The sequence below is a fragment of the Suricata suricatta genome, chromosome X (genome assembly GCF_006229205.1).
Source record: "Suricata suricatta isolate VVHF042 chromosome X, meerkat_22Aug2017_6uvM2_HiC, whole genome shotgun sequence".
NCBI classification, from domain to species: Eukaryota; Metazoa; Chordata; class Mammalia; order Carnivora; family Herpestidae; genus Suricata; species Suricata suricatta.
The window spans coordinates 110,676,609-110,693,716 of NC_043717.1; the positions used below are offsets into that span (position 1 = coordinate 110,676,609).

The 17,108-nt window shown below is 45.7% G+C and overlaps 1 protein-coding gene and 1 long non-coding RNA gene across 9 annotated transcripts in view; one reads left to right on the plus strand and one right to left on the minus strand.

Moving 5' to 3' along the window:
* Positions 1–9,051, plus strand: part of LOC115283277 — an 11,408-nt gene extending 2,357 nt beyond the window's left edge. Inside the window, exons 2-3 of the long non-coding RNA XR_003904981.1 lie at positions 8,052–8,190; positions 8,810–9,051. This is a non-coding gene — a long non-coding RNA (uncharacterized LOC115283277). The remainder of the gene's footprint in view (positions 1–8,051; positions 8,191–8,809) is intronic.
* Positions 1–17,108, minus strand: part of F8 (coagulation factor VIII) — a 128,234-nt gene that overhangs the window by 28,413 nt on the left and 82,713 nt on the right. For 7 of the 8 annotated variants that reach the window (XM_029929514.1, XM_029929515.1, XM_029929516.1 and 4 more), the window contains exons 16-22: positions 9,860–10,072; positions 9,355–9,583; positions 8,759–8,941; positions 7,397–7,513; positions 6,754–6,825; positions 5,986–6,071; positions 1,278–1,433 (exon numbers count right to left, since the gene is read on the minus strand). In XM_029929514.1, the coding sequence (XP_029785374.1) occupies positions 1,278–1,433; positions 5,986–6,071; positions 6,754–6,825; positions 7,397–7,513; positions 8,759–8,941; positions 9,355–9,583; positions 9,860–10,072 (1,056 nt within the window). Of the gene's footprint in view, positions 1–1,277; positions 1,434–5,985; positions 6,072–6,753; positions 6,826–7,396; positions 7,514–8,758; positions 8,942–9,278; positions 9,331–9,354; positions 9,584–9,859; positions 10,073–17,108 lie in introns of those variants that run through there. The other variant, XM_029929521.1, reaches the window with a different exon arrangement.

A 17,108-nucleotide genomic window follows, 5' to 3' on the forward strand; every position in this document is an offset into this window, starting at 1 on the left:
CTTTTTAGCAAATTTTCCAGAATTTCATCAGATCGAATCCTTTAGATGTGAGCTTACTTAATGACATTGCTAAAATACCCTGCTAAACGTCCTGACCCATAGAATCTCTGAACAAATGGTTTTTTTTATATCATTAAGTTTTGGGGTTGTTTGCTACTCAGTGACAGTAACCGGACCAGGGAGAGAAGAAAGCCACTGTGAAGGGAGCAGCGAGCTTCAGGTAGAAATACGGCCAAATCCTCTAAAAGGACAGTACCAGGACATATATCCTTTATATATAGTTTTTTTTTTAATTAAGTAAACTGTGCACCCACCATGGGGCTCAAACTCACAACCCCAAGATCAAGAGCCACGTGCTTTAACAACTGAGCCAGCCAGGGGCCCTAAGAATAAATGTCCTGATGTAACTCTCCTTCCTTCCTTTGATCTCTTGCCAGTGCTTCCAAAATCTAGATGATTAGGTAGCCCGTTCATGTATCCCATACAGGTCAGGCTCACAGAACAAGAAGTCGGATAGAGAAGCAGGAAAACAGATCTAAAGGGGAAAACAGGAGTTATCTTGCTCGGGGCCATTTGAGGATTTTGAACTGCATTCTGAAGGCAAGAGAGAAACAAGGAAAGATTTTAGACAGGGGGCATGATAAAATGTCTCAAAAAATGATATGCAGCTCTTATCAGAGAAGAGACTAGAAACAGGAGAAGACTAGTCAAGGATGTAACACGGTAGGTGAAGGGGGCGGTGGCGGCCATCAGGCTGTAGGAACGGCAGTATCACTGAAGACATGGGGGAGGAATGCCAAAGAGAACGGCGGCACCTGTGGATGATTCATCAGGGGACCTGAAGACAAGGGTCTTGTGATCACTTCCCAAGGTTTCTCCCATCCCTTTATGTGGAGGACACAGATTGTCACCTCCATTAGCGTGTTGCCCCCATAAACTCAAGTCTTCAAGCTACTGCCTGCTGGACGTCCCACTGACGGCCTCCTATCGTCTCGCACTTAGAATGCCCATAAGCAAAGTCATAATGTCATCAATCCACTCAGTCCCGAATCACAGGTTCCTGTCAACAACATACCTCTTTATTTCTATTATCTTGGAGACCTTTGATGCTAGTATGTTTTTATCCAGACGCCCATAATCACTCCTATTGCCCGAACGTGGAAAAATCTCTTTTGGAGTTAAGTTTGTAGAAGCTAGGAGTGTTTGTCCCATATCTGAAACCTGTCAAAAGCTCTTTACATGATTCACGCATTCTCTTAAAACAACTAATCACATACCGTTAAGGTCCCAGTGGAATTCCCTCGATAACTCTGCCACTTGTTTCCATCAAGACTATACATGATGATGAACTGAGAGACGTAGAGGCTGGACAACTTCTGACGGGCGCCCTGGGTCATGATGCTGTGAATGATCGTTGGTGTCAACAGATCCACCTGCCAATTAACACAACACCTTATTGTCAACGTATGTGCCACCTTCTGAAATTCATTACTGGCTTAAGAAGAATCTACATCAACACAGATATGCCCAGCATCCCCTTGGACGTGCAGTGAAACAGGTGGCAAGGCGGCAGTGTGGGGGCGTGTGGAGCGGGCGGATAAACGACGGGAACCAGAAGGAAAGTGCGCATCAGCCTACTTCCTGACGAAACACACCGCTTCCAAATCGGGGAGCCCCACTTCCTGCACACGCATCCTTCGTGCTGCACTTATGGACCCACATAACCTACTGCTTTGCCTCAGCCTCAGCCTCATTCAAGCCGATTTCCTCCTCTTTCCCCAGACCAGTCTCCATCCCAACATCTGTCTCAGTGCCAGACCACGGTCCCTCCTTGAAGCGTTCCCTCAGCAATGATTTCTCCTGGTTAGCCTTCCCTGACTCGCCCAGGCACGCTTAGTACTCCTTTCCCGAGACTTCTGTTTCACTTTGTATATAAAACTTCATGGGAGTGTATATTGCATACATATATGTGTGTGTGTGTTGCATGATTTCTTTGCTTATACGTCTTCATTGTTAGACTGCGATCCTTAAGGCAGTGAACCTGTCTCCGTCACCTAACCTGTCTGTGTCTAAGTTTCTTGATATGTAGAGTGGAAATAATAATGGTGTTTATCACAAAGGTTTACCAAAGGATTAAGGGGTTAATACATGTGACATCCTGAGGCCAGTGCCTGGCACATACTAAACACTTAATAAATGGTAGCTTTTATTTTATTTTTATGTTTTTAAGTTTACTTATTTATTTTGAGGGAGGGTGTGGCAGCAGAGAGAAGAGAGAACCCCAGGCAGGTCCGTGCTGGCAGATGCAGGGCTCAATCCCATGAATCATGAGATCATGACCTGACCTGAAATCGAGAATCAGAAGCTCAGGGACGCCTGGGTGGTTCGGTCGGTTGATGTCCGACTTCGGCTCAGGTCATGATCTCACGGTTTGTGAGTTCAAGCCCCACATCGGGCTCTGTGCGGACAGGTCAGAGCCTGGAGCCTGCTTCCGATTCTATATCTCCCTCTCTTTCTGCCCCTCCCCTGCTCACACTCTGTTTGTTTCTGTCTCAAAAATAAATAAACATCTAAAAAATAGGGTGGGGGGACACCAGGGTGGCTCAGTCAGTTCAGTGACCAACTCTTGGTTTGGGTTCAGGTCATGATCTAGCAGTTCATGAGTTTGAGACCTGTGTCAGGCTCCACGCTGACAGTGCAGAATCTGTTTGGGATTCTCTCTCTCCCTTTCTCACTCTACCCCTTCCCAGCCTGTGCTCTCTTTGTCTCTCTCTCTTTCTCTCAAGATAAACAAACTTAAAAACAAAAGAATTGGAAGCTTTACCAACTGAGCCGCCCAGGCACCCCTAAATGTTAGCTTTTATATTCTCTCTAGCCCCAGAAGTGAACCTGACATCCGGTGTAACACTGATGCATAGGACATGCTTTAGAATGAATGAGTGAATAATGGCAGACTGGTACGGAATGGTTGGTTCTTTCTGTTTGTTTCTAAAGGAATTTATTGGAACTGAATAGATGTTTGAATGATAATGCTTATTTTTTAATATATATTTTTAAATTTTATGTAAATCCAAGTTAGTATATAGTGTACTATTGGCCTCTTATACATGACACCCCCGTCTCCCATCAGGCCCATCCCCCCATCCCCGGCTCCCCAGCAGCCCTCAGTGTTGTCTGTGTTTAAGAGTCTCTTCTGGTTTGCCTCCCTCTCTGTTTTTCTTCTTTTTCCTTCCTTTCCACTATTTTCATCTGTTTTGTTTCTTCAGTAGGAATGATTGGTTCTTAAGGAAGAGAGCACGGGCCACGAAGCATTAGAAGGGATTGTGGCATCAGTCACTGCCCTAACAAGCAGGTCCAACATCATTTCTCACAGGTGCCTGGCACACTCCAATTGGTCTGGTAATGACACTTGAGCTTCATTTCGTAACTGTCTCCTTTAGTAAGTTCCACCCGTCTTTCCACCCATCCATTCGCAGAGGGTTTTAGCACTTGTTCTGTGCTAAGCACCATTCTAGGTGCTGGGAATCGAGCAGGGAACAAGAAACCAAAAGCTCTGCCCTAACGGAATGTACATTTGAGTTGCAGAAACAGACTACATGTTATACAGATGTTTTTATGGATCTGTAGCATCAAGTAGCTGTAAGCTGCCTCTGTACCCGGTGTAGACTGGGCCCCGCCAGCCTCATCGACCTCACCTCTCATGCCCCTTCTCCAGTATAACTGGAATCTCATTTGCAGAGTCACTGTTTTCACCTGCGTGCCCGGCCGTGTATCTGAGTGTGTTCGAGAAGCAAGCCAGGCGGTGAGTCACCCGGCGCACAAATACAAACGCGCAGCGACACAGCTCTCACTGCTGGCTTGGCTCCCCAGAACCATTTCTTTCTTTGTTTAGTAAGTGAACATCACTTTTTTTTTAAATTTCTCTGGGGTGTTTATTTTATAAAGTCATCAGATCAAGAAAATATGTATCTGGGCTTCAGCAGAACAGATGGCACAAAAGAACACTTTCAGAATGAGGTGATTTAATGCAGATTGGATGGTAATACAATTAGGTGGATTTGAGGTGCAATTACCATAAGCGGTTAACAGATGTTTATCAACCTGAAGGGAGCATTTGAGAAACAGTATAGCATAATGATTACAAATTAGGCCTCTGGAGCCCAACTATCAGGGTTTCAGTTTCTGGTCAACTACTGATTGGTTGTGACTTGGGGCAAGTTATTTAACTTTGCTCGAGCTTTCTTAGCTGAAATGAGGATGATGACAGGTGTGGTAAGAATTTACTGGCTTGATTTGTTTAAAGCACCCAGTAAGGAGGGGCGCCTGGGGGCTCAGTCAGTTAAGCCTCTGACTTCGGCTCAGGTCATGATCTTGCGGTTGGTGGGTTCGAGCCCCGCGTCGGGCTCTGTGCTGACAGCTCAGAGTCTGGAGCTGCTTTGGATTCTGGGTCTCCCTCTCTCTGTGTCTCTCCCCTGTTCGCATTCTGTCTCTGTCTGTCTCTCTCTCTCTCCTTCAAAACTAAACATTGGGTGGGGAGAAAACAATAAAGCACCCAGTAAGGAGGGCCTGTGTATCTCAAATATTTTGATCATGAATTTGCTAAAGTACAAAAAAGCTTACCAATCAAGTCAGTAAATTATGTGAAGCGCAGAAGAGCAAGACAACCTTTGGGAGACAGAAGCGTGGCGAACGGAAAGAATGGACCGATCTAAGTGGAAATGAGCTGTGGTGGATCACTCCGGCTCCTGGCTGGGCATGGAAAAGGCACTCTACTTACTGGTCTCGGGGGCTCATATCCAGCAAGGGAGATAGAAATTCCCAACTGGAAATGAGAATACTGTCCCAATAAATAAGTAACTGGAACACCAGATCCAGGGCACCCAAATGGATGATGGTGTCCACCACCCAGGGATGCATGTCGGGTTGAAAGTGACAAGCATGGAAATGGAGGCTGACAGCACGTGCTTTAGCCACCTCACAAAGAAACAGACACACTTGGGAATCGTGAGCATCAGTTCAGACCAAGTCGCAACTGGTCGCGCCCACAACGCACACGAAAACAGATGAGCTGCTGGCACAGTGACAGATGTGCTCCAGCCCGCTGCTCCCTGGTGAGCAGTTTCTCTCTCCCCCCGCCCATCCCTAATTGTGATTTTAACCTCAAGAACACAGAGGAGCAGACGGCAGTCCTGCAGGCAAGAGACAGGCATGCAGGGGAATGGCGCCCGTCCACTCAGAAGAGGAAAGAAGCCCGTGTGCAGGCCCGAGGACGGCCATGGGCAGAGGCGGCAGGAGGCGTGTGCGCTCCCGCTTCGGGCTGTAAGTGCTGGCGGTGCAGGCTTGTTCGAGGGTTGAAAACGAAGCCGGAAGCAGTCGCGTTTTCCCCCTTTCCCTGGGTGGGCTCTAGAAGGAAGCTACGCTTGTGGTTCGGCAGAGGGCTGGGTTGGCACGTGCAGTAGGGCCGGACCCGTGGGTTCCCAGATGTGTGCCCTTGAAGGCTCTGAGTCCCGACTGAGCATGTGGTCGCTTGGTAGCATTCCTCGCTATGTTGGATCACATACGTTATTAAAATGAATTCCACATGTTTCTTTTTAAATGTGGCTACCAGGAAATGTGAACTGACACATGCGGTTGCATTTGGGGTTCGAAGTGTATTTCTATTTGGCAGTGCTGCTCTCCAGGACATGGGAAGGTGAGCAGACCTGAAAGACTTCACCATTTGAAAAGAAACTGAGTAACCCTAAGGATGCCGTTCGTCACCAGCTCCCACTGCGGGTCCCAGATCGGACTCACGTATCAGCGTACTCGATTCCATTCTCGAATCATTATTCCTCATTGTCTTTGCACAAATCCTAAGCCACTCTGTTCTTCCCTGGTCTGTCACTTGGAGTTTGAGGACAGCGACTCGGGCATAAAGCAGCTGTATAATGTTTTGAGCTTGCAAGAGGAACCCACAACACGCCTGGACATGAGGCGCTTTCTAACCTTGATCCAGGAAATGGGGTCTTTGGTGCTCCAGGCGTTGACTGATCCGGAATAGTGAAGTCTGGCCAGCTTTGGGGCCCATTGTCCTTTGCCAAGAAAGGGGAGAGAGATTACATTCAGCTGGATCGGTCCTAGACACTTAGGAATAAAATTGTTCTCTTGAGAAAGGTTACAGCTAGCTGTGGAGAAGACAAAGGCATAAAACATAGTGGTATCTTATTTTCTGAACTGAATGATTTTCTTTATTGTTAGTAGCTCTACTTAGCTGACACTGGAATATGTTACCAGCACTACAAGATAATATTATGATTTCTCTATTACACAATGTTTGCTCCTGGTAGAACTGTTAGAAAATGAAAAATAAAAATAAATCATAGGGGCATCTGGGTGGCTCAGTTGGTTAAGCATCTGACTTCAGCTCAGGTCATGATCTCATGGTTTGTGAGTTCGAGTCCCATGTCAGACTCTGTGCTGGCAGCTCAGAGCCTGGAACCTGCTTCAGATTCTGTGTGTCCCTCTCTCTCCACCCCTCCCCCGCTCGCTCGCGTGCTCTCTGTCTCTCTCTCTCTCTCCCTCTCTGTGTCTCAAAAATAAACATTTCAAAATAAAATAAAGAGTCCACACTTTAAAAAAAGAAGAAAAAGAGGCATTTATAGAGCAGAACCAACAGAAGCATGGAGATGGATGGGTTATCTGAATCTCTCCAACAGAAGTAAAAAAGATCTATCTAATCAGCCCAGTTCTTGGAGACCAAAAAATGACATTTACCATACTGTCCTGAAGCTGTGATCTGGAAATCTTGAATGCGTCCAGAAGCCATCCCCAGTGGGATCTGACACTCTGAAATCAAAGCAGAAGGACACAACGGCTACACGCGCAGCAAGTGCAGCTTCGCAGAAGCGAGTCAGGGAAAACTGGACACCACCAACAAAGGGTCACACTTTTACTGTTCCCACTGTGCCAAGAACTGTACCCGGTATTTTATCACACCCTCCGTCTCTCCTACTTCACTCCGGAAGCTGGAACCGCCCCGGGCGGGGGGAGTTGCAAACTCTTGGGGTGATATTTGTATGTTATCTTTGGTAACTGAACCAAAATTAAGTTTCCAAAATTGTTCCTGGAGCTTCACCAAGTTGTGAAAATGAAGATTTTTTTTTTTAGCACCAGTTTGTTAAATATTTAGAGCTTCAGGTTCAAAATGATCAAAGCTTCAAGCATATCTGCCCTTTTCTGAGGAGCAGTCTGAATTTCAGGTTTGCAAACTGAGCCTGACAAAGGCAAGCATCCGAGGTAGAAGGACTCGGGTTTGGGCTCAGATCATGACCTGCTTGAGATCCTCCCTCCCTCCCCCTCCCCCTCCTCGCCTCCCCATTCCCCGCCTCACGGGGCCTCCGGGCGCAGCACCACTCACTTGGGCTGTACACCAGGAAGAGCGAGCTCATGCCAGCCTGCAGGTGCTGGCCGATCAGGCATTCTATCCGCCAAATCCCGACTTTGGATGGCAGCATTTCCACCGTCTCAAAAACACCTATCAAAAATGAGAGGAACAAAAATGATTTCTTCTAGTAAAAAAAAAAAACAACGGGTGGGAGATCCACTGGTCTCTGCAGAATAGTGACCAAGTTCGGAGTCAGTTCTCCCGCCCAAAGTGAGTCCGGCCCGCCCCCCCCGCAGGGAAGCCGGGCACAAAGGGTGCCGGCAGGCTTTGTCGTGCCCACAGGGGAAAGCCCCTGCACCCTCGCAGTTTTCCAGGCCAAGGTTTCTTTCCCATTGGCTACATGTGACCTCCTGGGACAGGGATGTCATGGCAAGGTCCTCATAGACCTGGTCCCTGTTCCAGGCAGCCTTCAGGGCCAAAGTAATCCCTGCAGCAAGAAGCTAGAGGTGAGCGCTGGGGGCTGAGGAATGAGTGACAAGTGACTACCTCGGATAAAGGTGCCAGGTGTAAGTGTACCCCTTCTGTGCTGGGGTTCAAGGCAGCAGCCAGGGCTGGGGGGCTGGGGGACACACCATAAACATAAGTAGAGGAAGAAAGGACTCAACCGTGCCTCTCCTTCCCAATGTAGGTACCTTGGAGCGCACACGGCAGCTTTGGACTTGAACTACGTTTGTGATGTAAAGTGACTGCGGGACTGTTTATTCCTCAAGAGCGAGCAGAGAGGTGCTCTGGTGGCTCAGTCAGTGATGTCCACCTCTGGATTTCAGGTCCGGTCACAATCTCAGAGTTCATGAAATTAAGCCCCACAGTGGGCTCTGTGCTTGGGATTCTCTCTCCCTCTCTCTCTTCCCTTCCCCTGCTTGTGCCCTTTCTCTCAGAAATAAATCAACTTAAAATAAATAGTGAGCAGAAAAGTCATTGAACAGTTTGGAAGTTTTACGCAAAACCAGGGGAGGTTCATGCCCATGACTGAACTTGACCAACATTGTGAGCACTGGCTAATTGATATACTGCTTCGAGACATCAATGAGTCACTCTGCAGATAAGCGCTAGTGCTGTGTAGGGCCTCAGACAGGAAAATCGTCTCCTTTCCCCAGGAAGGGCCGCCGCATTAGTTACTCCTGGATTCTGTTCTATGCCCCTTAGAGCACACTGTCTGTATCTGAAATTATCATGCTCATTTGCTAAGTTATTTACTATGTCTCTCTAGCATAAAGTGACCTGAAAAGGTAAGTTAGTTGAGATGGGGGAGTGCTTTGTTCGTGGATTGCTTCCCCGGTGACCGGACCACGCGAGCGGAACCATAGGCAGAAAGAGAGCCAAAGGAGCGCGTACCTGGGTACAGGTTGTACACTGCCATCCTGTATTCCTCTCTTTTCCGTACAGTGAACACCTGCCCGCTGAAGTGAATGGAATGGATGTTCTCATTGCTCCCCATGCTGAGGATGTACCATCGGACCGTTTGATCCTGAGCCATGACCAAGCCGGGCAGCGTGTCCATCACATAGCCGTTGATGGCTGGAGAAGAACATGGAGAAGGCTGTTAAAGTCTATTCTAGGGGCTCAGTCAGTGAAACGTCCGACATCAGTTCAGGTCACGATCTTGCGGTTTGCGGGTTCGAGCTCCGCATCTGCCTCTGTGGTGACAGCTCAGAGCCTGGAGCCTGTTCAGATCCTGTGTCTCCCTCTCTCTCTGCCCCTCCCCTGCTTGTGGTCTTTCTCTGTTTCTGTCTCTGTCTCTCTCCCTCAAAAATAAACATTAAAGTAACTTAAAAAAAACCTTTTCTAGAAGTTTCTCTCTCTCTACTCCAGTAAGAAGTATTGATTCCTGTGAGGGTTGCACTCCCATACATACACTGCACAAGCGTCAGGCTCACGGCTCATTTGTTGTAGCGTCACACGGGGTAATATTTCGCTGTGGGATGTATTACCGTGGAAGCGGTACTTCTCTTTAAAAGCGGGATCCTCCTTCTGGATCTGGCAGGGGGCTCTACAGTTCCTTTCCATGTTTTCCGTGAAGTACCAGCTCTTAGTCTCATCAAAAATAGTGAAGAACAGAGCAAACTCCTGCACCGTCACTTGTCTCCCGTGGGCGGGGCTCAGCGTGTTACTGCGGCAGATCAGAAGGGGTCCGATCAAGCCCGAGTGCATGTCTTTTTCCTGAGAAAGAAGTCAGTGGTCCTGTGAATGTCAGTTCCCCCACCTGGGCCTCTTATCCACCTTGACGCCCCTCCAGCCCCCTCTTCATCTTCCCACTGCACAAGTCATCCTCCTTAGTAGGTTCTAGAGTAATAGTTCTCAGACACAAATATGATGGCATCTCCCCTACGTAAAGATTCCCATTAAGTTTAGGACAAATACCAAGATTCTTGGCAGATAACACAAAGTCCCTTCCTTTTAAGCCAGTAAGTGGCCGGCACATGCGCACTTGCTTACCAGATCAACGTCCGAAAAATACGCCCAAGCCTTGCAGTCGAACTCATCTTTAGTGGGTGCCATATGATGCTGCACTTTCCAAAAGTAAACCCTGGTTTCGTTAGGACTGACAAACTTTTTTCTAGGTTCCACTCCTTGCCTCTCATCTTCCTCATAAGAAATCAGGCTAGAATAGAAGGAGTATGGACGGGAGGCCTGGTTTTTGAACGTCACCTGCAGAGAAAATAAATACACATTTTAAAAAAGAATTCAAGGTGGCGGCAAGATGGCGGAGAAGTAGCGAACACTGTTACCTCCGCCCGCCCACAGCCATCAAACTGAGAAGAATTAAAAGCCACAACTTTCTGATCTCCAAGAACGGAGGTACGCACACTGACCCCTTCACAGACCCCTTCTCGGTAGCAGCCTCAGGGTGTCTGAGTGAGAGCGAACTGGGACAGAGACTCTGGGGGAGGGAGCGCCTGCCCAACGCAGAGCCGGGGGAGCGAGTGCCCAGAGACTGGCAGTGGCCACAGAGCCCTGTGTACAGAGGCGCACAGCACTGTGCAAGGCGGTGCGCGAACCCGCCTGCGGGGCGGCGCAGAACTGCGGAGGGCAGCCCGCGAACCGCACAGACTCAAGGACAGGCTTCAGGAAGCCTCAGAGAACACAGAACAGAGTCTCACCTCTCATTGGTCCGCTCTGGATGCTAAAAATTGCATATTCAGAAAGGTAATCCCACCTCGGGTTGGTCCGCTCTGGGGGCCCAAAATTGCATATTCAGAAAGGTAATCCCACCTCGGGTTGGTCCGCTCTGGGGGCCCAAAATTGCATATTCAGAAAGGTAATCCCACCTCGGGTTGGTCCACTTTGAAAACCAAAAATTTGCATGGCAGATGACTCCTAATTGGCCCAAGCCAACATCTCTCATTTACATGAAGGGCAACCAATCAGGACATCTTCCCCTTCTCAGGATACACCTTGCTTGGGCTCACTCTGTAATTGGGTAATTTCAAATATACCTCAAATATTGTGATTGGGTGCCGCCAAAAGTAACTGTTGTAAATAATATGTATATCTGAAACTGTTGTCAATACCATCATCTGACTGTGACTGGATTGCTATACATATGTCACAATCTCTTGTAACTCCCTCTTGTAACTTTCCCTTCCCAAGCCCATAAAAACCCTGCACAGCCCTTGTTTGGGGCTCTCAGCACGGATCCACTGCGCTGGTGAAGTCTGTGAGCCCGAAAGTAGGCCCGGCGCGCCTAAGCCGTAATAAAACCACCCTTCGCTTTTGCATGCGTGACTCGGTCTCCCTGGTGGTCTCTTGTCATTTAGGGATATTGCGATCTGGGCATAACACGTGCAGGGCGGTGCAGAACCCTGGAAGGCGGCGCGCGAACCCGCCGTTGGGGGAGGCGCAGAGCCAAGGGGAAGAGAAGGCGAGGCTGAGAGGCTCATGGCGTGATCTCTGGAGGGGGGAGCCCTCAGCCAGCGGTGGAGAGACAAGCTTTCATGTGCAGCCTCTGGGCCTGGGGAGAGGAATCCGTCCCCCTCAGCGGGGTGGTTCGCCCGCGGGCCCAGCAGCCCTTCGACCTCAGGTGGAGCCAGGGAAGAGCCAGCTCCCCAGTTCCCTGTGCAGTCCCAGCCAGAGAGCCGCCCGGCTACTGGAGAGCATTTTAATGGTGGTGGAAGCATTAAAGTGCGTGCACTAGGATTTGAAGGCCTGGCAGAACTTAGAAAACTGAAACAATTCCACCCGCCCGTGGCACGGGAAGTTTGGACTCAAGAGAGTGGCTGGCAATGCAGGGTCTGAGAGCGGCTTGAGGCGGCACCATTCTTCTCCCTGCATCCACTAAGGCGGGGCCTCAGACACCAGGCCTGAGACCCGACATACTTCCATTGAACCGCACCCATCCATGCTGGAGAGCTGGATTCTTCTCTTCGTGCTAGTTTTACGTTTTTTCAATTTTGTTCTTCCCTAATTGTTTTTAATTTTTATAATTTTTCCCTCGTTTTCTCTTTTCTTTTTTCCTATTTCCTCCTTTTCTCCCTTTCCCCGCTGGAGTCTGGGAAAGACCAAAATTTATGCACTGCTGTGATTAGATCAACCCTTACCATCCAGATATTTTTTCCCTTATCTCATTCTTATCTCTCCCCTCCGCAGGTTTTATGCTCTGAGACTGTCCTTTATCTTTGGCTATCTCTGTCCCCCTCCTCCACTTTTTTTTTCTCCTTTCCTGTCCTCTCTTTTCTTTCCTGCTTCTTTTTATCCTTTCCCATTTGGTTTGCTTGTTTACTTGATCTGTCACTGCATTTCCATGCTTGTGTTCCCTGAGTGATTGTCTGTCTTCCTTTTCAGGGGTATCTCAAGAAACAGCCCAAAGCACACATAGTGGAAAGTCCCAAATATCACTGAGTAAGAAAATATATTAATTACAGGCAGAAGAGAAACTCACAGATACCATTAAAAGAACATCTCCTGAAACGACAGACCCTGGACAGTCAAAGAGCCTCTTTTAATAGAGCAATACTAACAGGTGCACAGTGCAGAATGAGCTTTTAAAACTGACAAGAGACAGAGCGCTAGCCAAAATTATGAAAGGAAAGAACTCTCCTCTAAAGAAATTCCGGGAAGAAATCACAGTGACAGGACTGCTCGAAACAGACATAACATAAGCAAGAACATGAGCAAGAATTTAGATCAATTATCTTAAAATTAATCACTGGCTTGAAAAAAGCATAGAGGCCTTCAGAGAAGATATGGATACAAAGACTAGGAACCTTCAAAATACCTGTGACGAGTTAAAAAAGGCTATAAATGAGGTGAATAATAAAATGGAGGCTGCCAATGCAAGGATTGAAGAAGCAGAGAGAATAGGTGAATTAGAAGACACAGTTATAGCAAAAGAGGAAACCTAGAAAAAGAGAGAGAAACTGATACAGGAGCACGAAAGGAGAATTCGAGACCTGAGTGATACAATCAAATGAAACAATATCCTTATCACAGGAGTTCCTGAAGAGGAAGAAAGAGAAAGAGGTCCTGAAGGGATGCTGGATCAAATTATAAATGAAAATTTCTCCAATATGGGGAAAGAGAAAGAAATTGAAATTCAAGACACATACCAAACTTCCCTAAGACATAACCTGAACCAACCTTTGGCATGACATACCATATTGAAACTGGCAAAATATAAAGATAAAATGAGACTTCTGAAAGCAGCTAGGGATAAAAGGGCCCTAACATACAAAGGGAAACCTATCAGAGTGGTTACAGACCTATCTACTGAAACTTGGCAGGCCAGAAAGGAATGGCAGGAAATCTTCAATGTGATGAACAGGAAAAATATGCAGCCACGAATTCTTTTTCCAGCGAGCCTGTCACTCAAAATAGAAGGAGAGATAAAGGTCTTCCCAAATAAACAAAAGTTGAGAGAATTCATCACCACCAAACCAGCCCGACAAGAAATCCTAAGAGGGACGCTATGAGAGAAATGTAGCAAGGAATATAAGACACCAGAGACATCAATACAAACATGAACTCTACAGACAACACATGGAATCTAAACCCACATTTTTCAATAATAACACTGAATGTAAATGGACTAAATACTCCAGTCAAATGACACAGGGTAGCAGAATGAATAAAAAATCAAAATCCATCTATTTCTGTCTACAAGAGACTCACCTTAGACCTGAAGACACCTTCAGATTGAAAGGAAGGGGATGGAGAAAAATCTACCATGTGACTGAATGCCAAAAGAAATGAACCGAGTGTTGAAGGGGGAAGGGGAGGAGGAAGGGAGTGGTGTTAGTAGAGGAGGGCACCTGTGGGGAAGAGCACTGGGTGTTATATGGAAACCAATTTGACAATAAACTATTTTTAAAAAAAGCAACTAGAAAAAAAAAAGAAAGCTGGAGTGGCCATACTTATATCGGATAAACTGGACTTTAAAGTAAAGGCAGTAACAAAAGATGAAGAAGGACATTACATAAGAATTACAGGGTCTCTCCATCAGGAAGAGCTAACAATTATAAACATCTATGCGCCGAATTCGAGAGCACCCAAATACATAAAACAACTAATCACAAACAGAAACAATCTTATCGATAAGAATGTGCTAATTGCAGGGGACTTTAATATTCCACTGACAGCAATGGATAGGTCAACCAGACAGAAAATCACTAGAGAAAGAGTGGACCTGAATGACACACTGGAACAGATGGAATTAATAGATATATTTATAACTCTGCATCCTGAAGCTAGGGAATTCACTTTCTTCTCGAGTGTACATGGCACATTATCCAAGACTGATCACATACCAGGTCATAAAACAGCCCTCCATAAATACAAACGAATTGAGATCATACCATGCATGATTTCAGATCACAATTATATGAAACTCAAAATCAACCACAAGAAGAAGTCTGGAAAACCTCCAAGTATGTGGAGGTTAAAAACCACCCTACTGAAGAATGATTGGGCGAATCAGGCAATTAGAGAGGAAATTAAAAAATATATGGAAACAAATGAAGATGAAAAATACAACAATCCAAACTCTCTCGGATGCAGCAAAGGCAGTCCTAAGAGGAAAGTTTATTGCAATCCAGGCCTATTTCAACAAACTAGAAAAAGTGCAAACTCAAAATCTATCAGAGCACCTAAGGAAACTAGAAAGGGAGCAGCAAGAGCACCCCAAACCCAGCAGAAGAAGAGAAATACTAAAGATCAGGGCAGAAATAAGCAATATAGACTCCAAAGAAGCAGTTGAAAAAATCAATGAAACCAAGAGTTGGTTTTTTGAAAAAATAAACAAAATTGATAAACCTCTAGTAAGGCTCCTCAGAAAGACAAGAGAGAACACCCAAACAGACAAAATCATGAATGAAAATGGATCTATTACAACCAACCCCTTAGAAATACAAGCAATCACTAGAGGTTACTATGAAAAAATGTATGTCAACAAACTGGACAATCTAGAAAAAATGGACAAATTCCAAAACACACATGCACTACCAAAATTCAAATGAGAAGAGATAGAAAATCTGAACAGACCCATAAGCAGTGAAGAAATCGAATCAGTTATAAAAAAATCTCCCAACGAATAAAAGCCCAGGGCCGGATGGATTCCCAGGGGAATTCTACCAGATGTTTAAAGCAGGGTTAACACCCATCCTTCTCAAGTTACTCCAAAAAATAGAAATGGAAGGAAAACCTCCGAACACATTCTACAAAGCAAATATCACCTAAACTAGACAGAGACCCAACGAAAAAAGAGAACTACAGGCCAATACCTTAATGAATACAGATGCAAAAATACTCAACAAGATACTAGTACATTGAACTCAGCAGCACATAAAAAGAATTATCTATCATGATCAAGGGGGATTCATTCCTGGGCTACAGGGCTGGTTCAATATTTACAAATACATCACATTAACAAAAGAAAAGATAAAAACCGTATGATCCTGTCAATAGATGCAGAAAAAGCATTTGACAAAATACAACATCCTTCTTAATAAAAACCCTCAAGAAAGTCAGGATAGAAGGAACTTACTTAAACATTTCTAAAGCAATTTATGAAAAGCCCACATCTAATATCCTCAATGGGGAAAAACTGAGAGCTTTCCTCCTGAGATCAGAAACACGACAGGGATGTACATTCTCACCACTGTTGTTTAACGTAGTGCTAGAAGTCCTAGCGTCAGCAATAAGACAACAAAACTAAATAAAAGGCATCAGAATCATCAAAGATGAAGTCAAACTTTCCCTTTTCGCAGATGACATAATACTCTACATGGAAAACCCGATTGACTCCACCAGAAGCCTTCTAGAACTGATCCGTGAATTCAGCAAAGTTGCGGGATACAAAGTCAATGTACAGAAATTGGTTGCATTTTTATACACCAAAAATGCAGCAACATAAAGAGAAATCAAGAAACTGATCCCATTCACAATTGCACGAAAAACCATAAAATACCTAGGAATAAACCTAACCAAAGATGTAAAAGACCTATATGATGAAAACTATAGAAAGCTTATGAAAGAAATTGAGGAAGACACAAAGAAATGGAAAAACATTCCATGCTCATGGATTGGAAGAATAAACAATGTTAAAATGTCATTACTACCCAAAGCAATCTACACATTCAATGCAATCCCCATCAAAACTGCACCAGCATTCTTTTCAAAGCTAAAACAAATGATCTTAAAATTTGTATGGAACCACAAAAAACCCCGAATAGCCAAAGTCATAGTGAAGAAGAAAACCAAAATGGGAGGCATCACAATCCCAGACTTTCGCCTCTACTACAAAGCTGTCATCATCAAGACAGTATGGTATTGGCACAAAAACAGACACATAGACCAGTTGAATAGAATAGAGAACCCAGAACTGGACCCACAAATGTACAGCCAATTAATTTTTGACAAAGCAAGAATGAGTATCCGATGGAAAAAAGACTGCCTCTTTAGCAGATGGTGCTCGGAGAGCTGGATAACAACATGCAGAAGATTGAAACTAGGCCACTTTCTTACACCATACACAAAAATAAACTCAAAATGGCTGAAGGACCTGAATGTGAGACAGGAAACCATTAAAACCCTAGAGGAGAAAGCAGGAAATAGCCTCCTTGACCTCAATTGAAGCAATTTCCTACTGGACACATCCCCAAAGGCAAGGGAATCAAAAACAAACACGGACTATTGCCACCTCATCAAGATAAAAAGCTTCTGCACTGCAAAGGAAACAATGAAAAAAACTAATAGGCAACTGACAGAATGGGAAAAGACAGTGGCAAATGGCATATCAGATAAAGGGCTAGTATCCAAACTCTACAAGGAACGCACCAAACTCCATACCCCCAAAAAATGAATAATCCAGTGAAGAAATGGGCAGAAGACATGAACAGACACTTCTCCAAAGAGGACATCCAGATGGCCAACAGGCACATGAAATGATGTTCAGCATCACTCAGCATCAGGGAAATACAAATCAAAACCACACTGAGATACCACCTCACACCAGTCAGAGTGGCCAAAATGAACAAATCAAGAGACTATAGATGCTGGTGAAGATGTGGAGAAACGGGCACCCTCCTGCACTGTTGGTGGGAATGTAAACTGGTGCAGCCGCTCTGGAAAACAGTGTGGAGTTTCCTCAAAAAACTATCGATAGAACTCCCCTATGACCCAGCAATAGCCCTGCTTGGGATTTACCCAGGGGACACAGAAGTGCTGATGCATAGGAGCACATGTACCCTTA